At 47.7% G+C, this 13,248-nt stretch overlaps 1 protein-coding gene across 4 annotated transcripts in view; it reads right to left on the bottom strand.

Moving 5' to 3' along the window:
- The window catches only part of ST3GAL5 (ST3 beta-galactoside alpha-2,3-sialyltransferase 5), a 49,077-nt gene extending 36,300 nt beyond the window's left edge, over positions 1 to 12,777 (bottom strand). For 2 of the 4 annotated variants that reach the window (XR_012502925.1, XR_012502926.1), the window contains exon 1: positions 12,615 to 12,776. Coding sequence is in view for 1 of the 4 variants with exons in the window: in XM_074354400.1 (XP_074210501.1) it covers positions 12,615 to 12,702 (88 nt within the window). In the remaining 3 variants the exon portion in view is untranslated. Of the gene's footprint in view, positions 1 to 12,051; positions 12,444 to 12,614 lie in introns of those variants that run through there. The other 2 variants (XR_006726365.2, XM_074354400.1) reach the window with 2 other exon arrangements.
- Between the last annotated feature and the right edge of the window lie 471 nt (positions 12,778 to 13,248).

Below are 13,248 nucleotides of genomic sequence, written 5' to 3'. Positions count from 1 at the left end.
GACTGACACTTGGGGCTGGGTCACTCTTTGTGGCAGGAGGCTGTCCCGTGCATTGAGGAGTGTTTCAGAGCATCCCTGACCTCTAGCCACCGTATGCTATGAGCATCTCTGGTCCTCCCCCTCTCTCCCAGTTGTGACAACCAAAAATATCTCCAGACCTTGCCAATCATCCACTGGCGGACAAAACTGTCCCCGACTTTACCCATTGGGATAAAGTCACTGTATGTATTAAAATCCCAAGACTGCTGTATTTTGAAAGGATTTTGGGTAATTAAACAATGCAAAAACTGAAAATCAAAGACTGTGGGTTAAAATGGATGGATGATCCCTGAGCTTCAGTTTCTAATCTTTTTCTAGGTTTGGGTCGCATAATCTCGAGAAATCTTGATTCACCAAGATACGTGGCCGCGTTCTCACCTGTACAATGGGACAGGAACCAACAGGCAGGCACAGGCTGCATTCACACACCCGTCTGCAAGGTTCACAGGTGCACACGGCGGGGAGGCGGGGGAAGGACAGCTTTTGCTCCTGGATTCACACAACTCGAGCAAACCACTTTGAGTATCTCATGCCACTCCCATCAGCAAAGGGTGCAGACCTCCACTATAGGGTACCTTCCTGTTTTCACTGGGTAGGCAGTGTCTCATTTCTATTTTAGGAATGTGAAATTTTACATACGATGTCAAAACCACAACAAACGTGCTGGTGAGACCATGCCGGCTATCTCCCCGTATCTTCTATTATTTGTTTAGTTTAAACGAGCAACACCTCCATCCCCGACTTGGCCTGCGTTTCTCCAACCTGACCACGCACAAGAACCACTTACTGCTGCAGACTCCCAGACCTCGTCCCCTGAATGTCCCACCTGGCAGGACCAGGTGAGGACACCAAATGTGATTTTGAACAAGCTCCCCCGAGTTCTGTGGGTGCGGCCCTTTGAGAAACCCCGCTCTCCAGCCAGCTTCTCACCGTTGTAATTAACAACGGATTTTAGCCTAAAGATTTTCAGATCCTCCTACAAACTGCACAGAGTTATGAGGACGTGCCTTCCTGGATAAATAAAAGCGTTGCTCTTTAAATACATAGTCTACACTCTACTAATTTTGACCACTTACCAACACGCACGCACTTCAGTGATTCTGAGGTGTGCTTTTTAAATTACGTCTGATCAACAGGTATTCCTCTAACGTGGAGAATACATCAGTATTATCATTCAATTGCCTGCTTTTTATATGTTTAAAAGTGTTAAAGGCAATTAACCTGAGCCCTTGGAATTCATAAACATTCTCCAAAACGAGAACATGCCTGGCAACTAGAGATGGTATTTCTCCAAGGTTTTACTGGAATGAAGAAGATATTAAGAGGGCAGTGACTCGTACAGGGTCAAGTCCCGAGTCCCCTCCCTGCCCTTCGCACCCGCCTCCAGTTCCCCCGTACCATCCTTACCCTTATCCTTTGGTCTCTGTTCACAAGTCGCCTTCCTTGACCACCCTCTGTCACACAGCACTCCCACCCCGGGCCCCGTTACTTACTTTCTTGCTTTATTTTACCACATACACTCATTAGTACTCACACAAATTTGTCTACTGTCTGTTCTCCCCACTAAAATACAAAATTCCGAGAGGAGGGACTGTCGACTTTGTTCACTGCTGTAACCTCGGAAACTCAAACAGTGCCTGGCAGGAAAGAGATGCTTAAATACTTATGGAATGAATGATTTAATGAATAAATGAATGCACTGATCAACAGCCTGCACCCAGAGCCCCACAGAAAAGCTAAACCAAACCCAGCAAGGTCCTAACGAGAGGCAGACGTGAAGACTGGACCCTTCCAGGAGTCCAGACACCGCTGGGCGTTTGTGACGTGTCCGGAGCACATCTGGCACGTGCAAAATAGGGACGGGAATCCCTTCTCAAACAAGAATCACTGTGTATGTCTGTGTGGCAAGGAAGGGAGATAAACAAAATCAAACAACTGTCCCACCCACCACCATGGGAAAATAAAAGAGCAACTGGGATCTGTTTTGTTTTTTAAGAGAAGAGGAAAGAGACATAATAATACTTAACTGCTTGGCTGTTGGCTGTTTCATGTTTCTGAGGCTGTTTGTTAACATGTAAGAAACAGGTTGGGTGATAATTAAGTTGCACGCTTCCTGGGGAGCCTCTCTTGCAGGGCAGCTGTAGGTTTAGTCTGAACCAGGCAAATGGGTAGCTCGGAGCTGGTTGACCAGATACCCCAGGACGCCCAGCAGGAGTGACACCTTCGCCTTCTGGGACAGGAGCAGCAGTGACAGCAACACCAAACGGAAGAACCACCCGGTCAGGTGAAGCCACACTCTGGGAAATCAATCAATTGATTTCTGCAAAATCAACTGATTTTCTGCAAAATCAATTCTGAAGAGAGCTCAGCACTGCCAGAAATGACTTCAGTACTGACCACGGAAAGGGAGCTACATCGAGCCCTGACTTCCAGTGCTAGACTGGCCGCAGCACCGTGACCTGGAGGCTTCCGGGTTTTTAAGCTTTATTTTTTGACATGATCTCAAACGTAGAGAGACTGCAAGAGGAGCACAAAGAATTGCCCTCCCCCAGACTACCCACCTGTTACCCGCCCATCCCACTGACTTGGTCACTCCATTGGACGATGCACGTACTGCTTTTTTAACCATTTGAAAGTAAACTGAAGACACAATGCCATTTACCCCTAAATATTTTAGTATCTCCTAAATACAAGGCCATTGCCAGACACAACCACAGCATGATGATACAAATCAGGAAATTACGGTTGCTTTAATACTATTATCTAATCTAAAGACCTCAGACAAATTTCTTTAGCAGTCCTGATAATGGGCTTAGCACAAAAACAGGATCACATGTCCAGGATCACATGTGGCATTCAGCTGTCCTGTCTCTTCAGCCTCCTTTAATCTGAAACAGTTCCTGTGTCTTTCATGACCTCGGCATTTTTTGAACAGAACAGGCCAGCTGTTTTGTAGAATGGCCCTCCATTGAGATTTGTCTGTTTCTTCATGATCAGATCCAAGTCCTACATTTGGGGCAGGAATATCACAGAAGCGGTGCTGGCCTTTCTCGATGCATTTTCCCAGGAGGCACCTGATGGTGCTTTGTCCCAGTGCCGGGTGATGGTTAAAGTCATGTAAGGCAAGTTTATCTACTGTCAAGTTACTACTTTCCCTTGGTAATTAAACTTGATGGGAGATACTTAGAGACTAAGTAATTATCCTGTTCCTCATCCGACTCGTTTCAGCACCCAGGATAAGGATTAAGTTCTGTGTGAGGTCAAGCAAGGTCAAACTTTCAGAAAAAGCCAGGGCTCGTTGAAGCAGGTGAGCAGCAACTAGCACTGAGTCGCCTCTAACAGACTTAATTCAAATAACCCCAGGGAATGTCCACTCTTAGTCATTAAGGAAAAAACTAGACTCTGGATTTCCTTTGCAGAGCATCGGTGAGTCCTCACGACTATACTAGCCTCCCTTACGGCGAGCCACGTCTGCTGGAAGCTCAGCCCTTCAATTTACAAGGTGTCCAGCGGTGACACCCAGGCTCAGAGGGCTGACAGCTAGTCCCCCGCACAGAGGCCCGGGTTTCCCGGGGCAATGCCGATGGGCTCAGCTGGGTGACTTCTGATCCGCTGCAGCACGGTGCAGGGAGCTATACTTAAAAACAAAACTCCAGCTCTCCATTGCCTTATACGAGGCACAGCCAGGTTTAGGAACTTCGATTTGGCTTATTCAAGAAATATGTTTTTAAAAAATTCTGTTATCACATAACTTCAGAAAGAACATTTTGAAGTCACACGCTGGTTGTTACACTACCACACAGTGACAGCCACTGCTAACGTTCTGGTCTGTGTTCCGTCTGCCTTTCCTCTTTGCACATGTATATTTTATCAGGATTGGGATCATAGTATCTATACCAGCCTTCTTCAGGTTGGGTTCCACCAGAGATTAAGCCCTATGGAAGAGGATTTGAGACTCTATTTTCTCAATTCTCCCAACGATGGTCTATAATTAGAATCACTCCGGAAGCAGAGGAGAGAAGTTCATTCATAACATACAATGGTGGCCTTTGAGCATTAGGGCTTAATTCTCTTGCAGAGCCCCAGTCAAGGAAGGCTGGTCTGTGCTGTTGTGTAATTTGCTTTGTTCACCTAATAATCCTTTAAACAAACATTTAATAAGTACATACCAGGCACTGCGACTATCAAAAAACATAAGACACAGCCTTTCTCTTGAAATGAAAAATCCAGCCAGGGAAAGCAAAAATACCTAAATACTCAACAAGCCAAATAACAGAGGAGCCATAGGATACCTGGAGTGCCCTGGGCAAGGGACCACCAGCTCCATCAGATGAAGTCAGGGAGGCCTCCCTGAGGAGGTGATGTGTAAATGGGTCCTTGAAGGATGGGCAAGAGCTCAGAGACAAAAAGAAGAGAGAGCAGGCATTCTGGATGGAAGGAAGGGCATGCCAAGATGCTCAGAGAGGACTGCTGAGGCCAGGTGACAGGGAATCTGGCGGAAAGTGGCAGAAGATGTGACAAAGAAGGAACCAGGCCCTCCAAACTGGACCAAGAGGAGGTGGCATCAGGCAACCTTCAGTGGTTCCCTTTTTTGGGGCAGGGAGGTAATTAGGTTTATTTATCTTTTTTCAGAGGAGGCACTGGAGATTGAACCCAGGACCTTGTGCACGCTAAGCACGTGCTCTACCACTTGAGCTATAGCCTTCCCCCCCAAGTGGTTCTTAAGCAGGAAGGTGAAGAGCTCACACCAGTGGGGAGGCCGTGGGAGGGCGTGGTCAGGGGGCTGCTGTGACCACCACAGCCAGGGCTGATGGGGCAGCCGGGTCGCAGCAGGGACAGCAAGGAGGGAAGCTGACAATAGCTGTGAAGGAAGAAGGTGACACAGAACTTGGTGACTGGGCTGCCAGGGGCTGTTCTTCTAGCACCAGCCAGTGGAGATCTGGCCTGCGTAACTAATTCAAGCTGCTAATGGGGGAAAATTTTTAAAAAAGAAGCAAAGCCTGCAAGAAGGCACCATCAGCTGCCACCATCCCACCATCCTCTGAGATGATTTAACGGCCGAGGTAGGGGCATTTGTCAAAGAGGAGGAGGCCAGAGAAATGACAGGACACTGGGGTAAACTGAGGAAGCTGCCTGTGCAACTGCCTGTCCTCCGTGGGCTCCTCCAAGCTCTAACAAAACTCCTTCCGTAGCAGCTCTCCGGTGGTGGGCCCTCATATGACAGGTTATACACGCAGCATGCGCTACAGCAGAACACGTCTGTGGCACCCCCACAAGCGCCACAAATAAAGCGAAATCTAGAAGCCAGCTCTTTCATGGAAGATTTCCCCCTTAGCTAAAGGACATACGAGGAGATGGGCTGAAGAAATAGAGCTTAATAGAAAGTGAAAGTCAGTAGAACTAACATTAACATAAAAGCAACTCTGGGACCCAACATAAACAAGCTCTAGCACAGGGACCTTCCCCCAAACCAGATGATAACGGGAAACACCATGTATGAGATGATGGGAAAGTGTGTGAAAACTCTAAAAGTAACCAAGACCCCACCCCCCAAAAGAAAGGGTGAGGGTACGGGTTCTTAAGAAGTGGGATCATGAAGTGACATCACCAAACAAGATCTTAGAAATATTCCTCGGGGAGCAGCTGGCTGGTGGATGAGGAAGGAAAGGTGAAGGATTTGCTGGGCAGTTTAGGCAATAATCTGGTACAGTGGTCCCTTGGTACCCAGAGAGGATTGGTTCCAGGACCCTCCTCGGATACCAAAATCCACAGAAGTTCAAATCCCTTATTAAATGGTGTAGTATTTGCGTATAACCTATGCACAACCTCCTGTATACTTTAAATCATCTCTTGGTTACTTGTGACACCTGCTACAATGTAAATGCTACGTCCACAGTTGCTGCCATGCGGCAAATTCAAGTTTTGTTTTTTGGCACTTTCAGGAAATGCTCCTTTTGGAATACTTTTGATCTGCAGTTGGCTGATATGGAGGGCTGACTGTATTCCATAATTCTATTTGTCCTCTAGGAACAGAAGAACAAAACTAGTCATACAAAACCCCAAATCAGAAAGTGTTCATGACCCTAGAGATGGAACTGAGGGGGACAGTGACAGGGAACGATCTGGAAGTAGACAGGCCCTGGCAGCTGAGAGACTGAAGGAGAACCGGCAATCACAGGAGACAAAGGAAAGTTGTGTTCGGGTCACTTCAAGCTCAGAACAAGTTAAGCACATTTGAATTCGTAAAACCGACAGCAGGTACTTCAGTCTGTAAGGGGCATGGTGGAAACACCCAATTTCCTTTTACATCCCGATCACGCACATCCATTTTACTCTCTGCTCCAAGAATGTGAGAGCCAGCCCCTGGGCAGGCTCCCAAACAGGCGTACCATGACTCCTGTAACTGGGTTTTAGTCAAGCATGGAGTAGGTGCCGGGGGATGGAGGAAGAAGCAATACAGACAGCCTCTTCTGCAGAAAGCTCTCTTCTCATTTTAAAAATCAGACAAGTAGCTCTATCACCAATGCAATTATTTTCCTCGTTTTTCTTTTTAACTTATTCTACATGGGACCTGAGGTCAGTGTTAGGAGATACATTTGGGGTACATCTGTGTATGTGGGTGTTTGGGAGGCGGCTCAGAAAAGGCTCCTGACTCCAGGAAGGAATGGGTAGGGCTGGGCAGGGAGGGGTTGGAGAGGCAGGTACCGCCTGAGCAGGGACAGCAGGCATTGAGGGGAGTGTCTGAAGGTCCTGCCCCGCAGGGAACAACGGACAGCAGGGGAACAATGAACGAGAGGCGGGGAAAGGAAGCAGGCCACGCCATGGGGGGCTGGAATATTATCCTAAGAGAAAAGAAGCAACTGTCGGGGAGGGGGTGGATTTAAACTGGAATTGGATTTTGGAGAGACTTTTCTTGAGGCAAGACTGGAGATGGGGAAGTCCTTCTGTGAGGCAGGACCAGTGAGGAGGTTGCCATGGAGACTCAGCAGAGTGATGATGGTGCCTGGGAGCGCAGGAACATGGACCAGGGAACACAACCACGTCAGCCACTTCAGATAATCCAACCAGGAATTCAATAGGAGCCCTTCTGAGGGGTAGCGTGGGAACGCACTGTATCCCGCAAAGACAGGGATGTGCTTGCCTCATCCATCACCCCCAGGCCAGACGGCCTGAGTCTGAACCCCCACTGTCTCTGTACCACAGTTTCTGAGTTTCTTAACCTCTCTGAGCCTCAATATCCTCATTTGTAAAACGGGGATAATAATGGTCCCACACTCATATGGCTTTTGTGAAAACTTCATGAACTGATAGATAGAAGTGTCTAAAGCAGGTAAGGATAAAGTGAGTCTGTACAGTATTTATCCTCAGTTCTGTCCTGCCTCTTGTTTTGTAGCATGTGGGTTTGTTTGGGCGGTGGGGTAGTATAAGAGTTTCACCAAGAGTCCACTCTCTCTCTGCCAACCACAAAACACTGTTAGGTTCCCATGACCCTCAATTCACTTGGCAAATAACTAAATCCCACCCGCTAGCTCTGAATTGTCCCCTTTATCCAGATAGATCGCCTCAGCGTTTATAGGCTAGGATGCCACCAGCCACGTGCGGCTGCTGAGTGATTCAAACATGGCCAGACCAAACTGAGATGTGCTCTAACACAAGTGTAAGATGCACACCAGGCTTTGGAGACAGTGTGACCAGAAAATGTACAATAGCTTGCTAATAATTTTTATATTTATATTGATTTCATAATATATTGCACATAGTGGATTAACTAAAATATATTATTAAAATTAATTCACCTTTTTTTAAAAAAAACTTCCTTCTGATTCCGTGGATCTATTTTAATTGCTATGTTCTTGATTTAGCCAATTAGCTCATTTAATTTTTGCCTATTTTCTTGCTAATAGGAGTAATTAAGGCCACACATTTCCCTCTAAATAATGATTTAGTTACATCCCACAAGCTTTAAGTGTACAATTCATTCTACAAGTTTTGATATATATTTCATTGTTACTAGTTCTTAATCATTCAAATATAAATATTTCCTTTTTCATATATTTTTATTGAAGTATAGTCAGTTTCCAATGCTGTGTCAATTTCTGGTGACAGCCCAATGCTCCAGTCATACATGAACATACATACATTCATTTTCATATTCTTCTTCACCCTAAGTTACAAGATATTGAATATGGTTCTCTGTGCTACATAGTATAAACTTGTTGGTTATCTTATATATATATTAGTCAGTATCTGCAAATCTCAAACTCCCAATTTACCCCTTCCCACCCCCATCCCCACTGGGTAACCATAAGTTTGTTTTCTTTGAGTCTGTTTTTGTTTTGTAAATAAATTTGTCTCTTTTTTGTAAGCAAATCTAAATTTTTCTAATTCAAATTTTCAAATGTTTTTTTAATTATATTTTTTAATTGATACATGATTTAACTTCATTATGTTCAGAGAACTTGGGTTATATGGCACTGATTATTTTAAACATGTTAGGACTTACTTTATGACCTGGTGTATGTTCAACTTTTGTAAAAGTATAATCTTCACTTGCTGAAACTATACTTTCTATTTAATCAGTTTGATCAAATGTGTTAACTGTGCTGTTTGTTGGATCAATCCCTTATTGGTTTTTAGTTAGCTTGTTTTGTTACTGAAAGAGGTATGCTAAAATCTCTCACTATGCTGGCAGATTTGTCAACTTTTTTTTGTCATTCTGTCACTTTTTACTTTATACAGTTTGAAGTTGTATTATTAGGCACATCGGAGTTCAGAAGTTTTTAATCTTCCTGGGAAATTGAAATGCTGATCCACCTGTTTCCTTTTAACTTTCAAAATGTAGCTACTAGAAAAATTTTAATTATATATATATGGCTTGGCTTATATTTCCACTGGACAGAGATTGCCCAGAAGAAGAATAAGCAAGAAGCCTGAACCAGCCACAAATCCTGGGGGACAAAGGACTTGATTGCAGAAAATGACAAGCAAAGAGAAGAGGGTGTCAGTGGCCTTGTAAAAGTACCCCAACTCTCTCCTCCTCTCTTGCTGCTGGGATCTAGATTAGAAATGAGAACAAGAGGTTTGTGAAAAGCAGAAAGGAGGTGAAGAACGAGGCAGAAGAGAAAGAAAAAGGAGAAGCTGAGGAGAGAAGAAGGCTGTGGAAGAAGGAACTCTGCATAACAGAAAAACTGCTCCTGCTCTGAACCCAATACATAGAAGTCTTTAAATATGACAATGAGCCCCAGCCTCAAAGACAGCCTTCATGTTCAAAACACAGACCTACTATTCCATCAAAGAAGACCTTTTTTCAAATTTGTTATCTGTATCAATGTTTCTCTCTTTAAGTTAATCAGATCATATCCCATGATACTGAACCATTCATTCCAGATATTAAAAACTTGAAAGGGGAAGAATTCATGGCTGTTTAAGAGTTGGTGAACCATCCAATAAATTAATGCTGGATATTTTTCCACAAACATGTCTTGTATGGTCTCGAAAGACAAAACAAGAAATAGGTCCTTCTTCTAGGACACACCAGAGTTCTTACGTAGGAATCCACAGGTACAGGGAAGCCACATAAGCAAAAACAAAGTAGGGAAAGTGCGGCGTCAGGAAACCTGAGCGAGGAGAGGTCCCCGGAGCGTTTGCAGCAGTTTGGCCAGAGACACCATCCCCTCACCACGATGGCTCATGAAACCAAAGGGCTCCCCACAGCTCGCCCTGTCCCTGGGATCGGGGGATGACTTCACATGCTGAGAACACACAGGGCACAGCCAAGCACAGACTGACCGCGGCTCCTGGTACAACTCCTGCCTCAGTCTCCTCCACTGAAAGTCAATGTCACAATCATCAGCTGGTAGTAAAGAATTACCAATGCAGTTATTCCAAAACTGGAATGAAATAGCTCTGCCTGTGGTTCCCAAAGCTGAGTACACACGCTGGATTCTGTGACCCAGGAACCACTCCCTTCCATAGACCCCCATCAGAAATGCGTATGCATGGATATCAAAGACAGATGCAAAAGCAGTCACCAAATGGCCATCAACAGGGCACACACAAATATACGGTATATAATCCACGCAACTGGCCAAATCAGCAATGAGAGTGAGCACCTTACAAGGGCAGGCGTGAAGCTCAGAAACTCAACTCATAAGGAAAGAAGATGGACAGTGCAGGACTCCACATAGGAAGCCAGCAGGGGTTATCTTTGAGGAGGTAGGGACAAGAAGGGAGCCTTCTGCTTCTTGATCTGAGGGCATGGTATGCTGAGTGTGGAAAATGTGCTGAACAGCACACTTACGGTGTGCCTGCTTTTCTAGTATGTATGATATACTTAGGGAAAAAAGAAAAAGAGACAGCTCTCCAGGCAGGACAAGCCTGGCAGTGTCCTCCCTCGTACCCACTCTAACCTCGTTTTTTCCTGCTCCCTGAAACATCTTCCTCACTCCGTCTCTGCCCGTGTGCTTAAGCTGGTCTCTCTCCGGAGAGCCCATGCGTCACCGCCACATTCATGGCTTCCTCCCACACCAGGCCAGAGATTCACCCACTTTCGGATGCCTCCACTAACCTACACCACGCATATCCATCCGGCCCTTGCTTCTCCTTCCTCAGCTGTTAGGGAGTTCATACCATCATTAATATGCGCATAATCCCAGTTGCTTTAATTCTGCCAAGGCTTCCCAGCTAGACCAAAAACAGAGATCGCCCTCTGGGAGTGATCTCAATACGTCTCCACGGTCAGCTCTGATTAAATCGATTAAATTGCTCCTTGGGAGCTAGAAAGGTGTGGAAAGTGAGCCTTAACTGTTCTTCCGAAACACTCCCGCCTGTCCCCAGCACCTGGATGGACGCCCACAGAGGACCCGGAACCTTTTTTATTGCCCGTTCACCTTCCAAGAGACTCCTGCCAAACAGTCTTGTTGGAGAAGGCAGGGAAGGACCAGAGGAGGCACATCAAAGAACAAAGGGTTTGTTCTTATTCCACCTTGAATATAGTTTTAAAACCAATACTAATCTATTTTTATTGTATGGGACAATTTAGCAGTTTGTGCCAAAATGATAAGCATTTCCAAATAAGGCAGTCATAAAAGCTCATTTTCAGAACTTGGGTCTTTTAGTCCTCTCCCTCTCTCGTCCATAAACACCTTCCTGTCTTCCCACCCATTTCTTTTCTTGCCTGGAGGAACAAAGCAAGGTTCATTTCATCTTACAGGACCAGCAGCACTCGAACAATGGACAGACATGCGAAAAAGTCCCTGACATTCTGATGCCTGGACTCTCCTAGTTCACATCAGTCTCTCCTCGTCCAAGCACAGGCTGGACTTTAGGTGATCCTTGGCTCCACGACTAGAAATGTAAGCTATTCTTCTAAACTGTCAAGCATTCAAGATTATACAAGTGAAACCCCAATCTATCCTGGCCGTTTTTCAGTCTGCGCCCCTTCACTCAGCAGCCGTGGGTTCCTCTTCCAGTTTCAGGACTCATCCTTCTGTGGAAGAGGATTACCAGTCATCAGCCCAGAGGAGGGCTCGGTTTAACACCAGAGGGCAGGAGATGCGTCTCCTTCCTCTTTGTAATCCCAACACTCAGCACAGTGCTTGGCCCAACGGGCAGGCAACACAAGGGTGCCAGATGCAGCCCAGCAGGTAAAACCAATTCCCCCTTTAAAGGACCGATACCTACTTAAGCAAAGGCCACATACATGAATTAAGACACTAGGACGTAAAATTTGTCTTTCAAGTCAGCTAGTGATTCTGCAGGACCCTCTTCACTGGTAAACGCATTCTGCAGTTAGAACCACTGAACCAGGGGCCTAAAAGGGTCCTCGGCCATCAGTAGGTCAAGCCTCCCTGTGCAGACCAGGAGACAGAGCCCCACAGGGGGATCAGTGTCAGCCAAAGTCACTCGCCTCTTCCTATTCACTTGCTCCCCGAAGCAGCTCTCCGAAAACCTTGCCTTATTTACATCCCAAAGGCGCAAATGAATGCCTGCCCACGTCAAGGCACTGCTTACAATTCAGGAGAAACTAAAAGTCACCAAAACTTGTCTCTTCCGCAGGGCTGGCCGCAGAGAGGGGGCAGGGAAGGTCAAGGGCGAATTTCCATATGCAGACACCGCACATCACGCCTTCCCGCTGGGTGCAAAGGGCAGTTTCGGGATCTGCTAGCCACACCGCGAAAAGTCCCCAATCCTGTCCCAGGGAAATGAATTAAGTCGGCTCTCCTGGCTCGGAAGCTTCCAGCAATGAATTAAAACCGAAGCCGCTGCGGCAGGCTGAGGGGAAAGGGCCACTGCGGCTGGACCCCACATCCCGGCCGTTCACCCCTCCGCCTCCACCGTGTCTACACTTGCCCGGGCCGCGGCGTCCCCCGCCAGTCCACTCGGCGCGAGGCCACGGCTCTCCGCCGGCGACCCCGCGAGGCGCATCTGGGGGAGCCGAGCCCTGGCCGCGGCCCGCGGGGGCTGGGGCGGAGCCGCCGGGCCCAGCCACGCGGGGGCAGGGACGGATCGCCGCCGCCGCCGCCGCCCCCGGCCCGCGGGCCCGGCTAAGCCAAGGAGGGGGCTGCGCCACGTACCACGGCCGGCAGGTGCCGCCGCCGCCGCCGCCTCGGGTCGCGGCTGCAGGGGCCGCCGCTCGGCGCCGCCCGCCGCCTTCGTCCGCATACTAGGGAGGGGGCGCCGCGCTCGCGCCCATTCAGTCCGGGACCGTCTGCTCCCCGGCGCGGATGCGGAGGCGGGATGTGGGCGGGGCCTGGCGTCACGGGGACACGAGAGGCCAATCGGAGCGCGCGAGGGCTCCCGCTGCGGCCCCGCTCCCTGGACGCGCAACCTCCACCCCGCGGGGTTAGGGGAGCCGGGCGCCCTCAGCCGGACGGCCGGGGCAGGGGTCCCGGACACCCACTGCCCCCGGGAGCTCTGCGTGCGGTTGGATGGTGGAAGGAACAAAAGATGTATTTAGACTCGCTATAGGCTTTTTACTGCGCAGAGGACTCGTCGATGCGGAGCCGCTGAATGAACGGGCTTTACGTAGTCACGTGCTTCATTCTCAAGGAAGAACCCCCCCCAGGCGACGCTGTTTCGGTGTTCCCAGAGGCCTCGAGACCAGCTCAGGGGCAGCCTAAGTGTGTCTGAGATTTGCAGAACAGCTTTATGTTGTTCCACATGTCAGAGAAAAGCGAGATAGCACTAATTGCATAGATCGGTAATTGA

Source organism: Camelus bactrianus, chromosome 28 (assembly GCF_048773025.1).
Source record: "Camelus bactrianus isolate YW-2024 breed Bactrian camel chromosome 28, ASM4877302v1, whole genome shotgun sequence".
Taxonomy (NCBI): domain Eukaryota; kingdom Metazoa; phylum Chordata; class Mammalia; order Artiodactyla; family Camelidae; genus Camelus; species Camelus bactrianus.
Note: the sequence above shows the minus strand (reverse complement) of the source record. Positions and strands in the feature narration are given on the sequence as shown.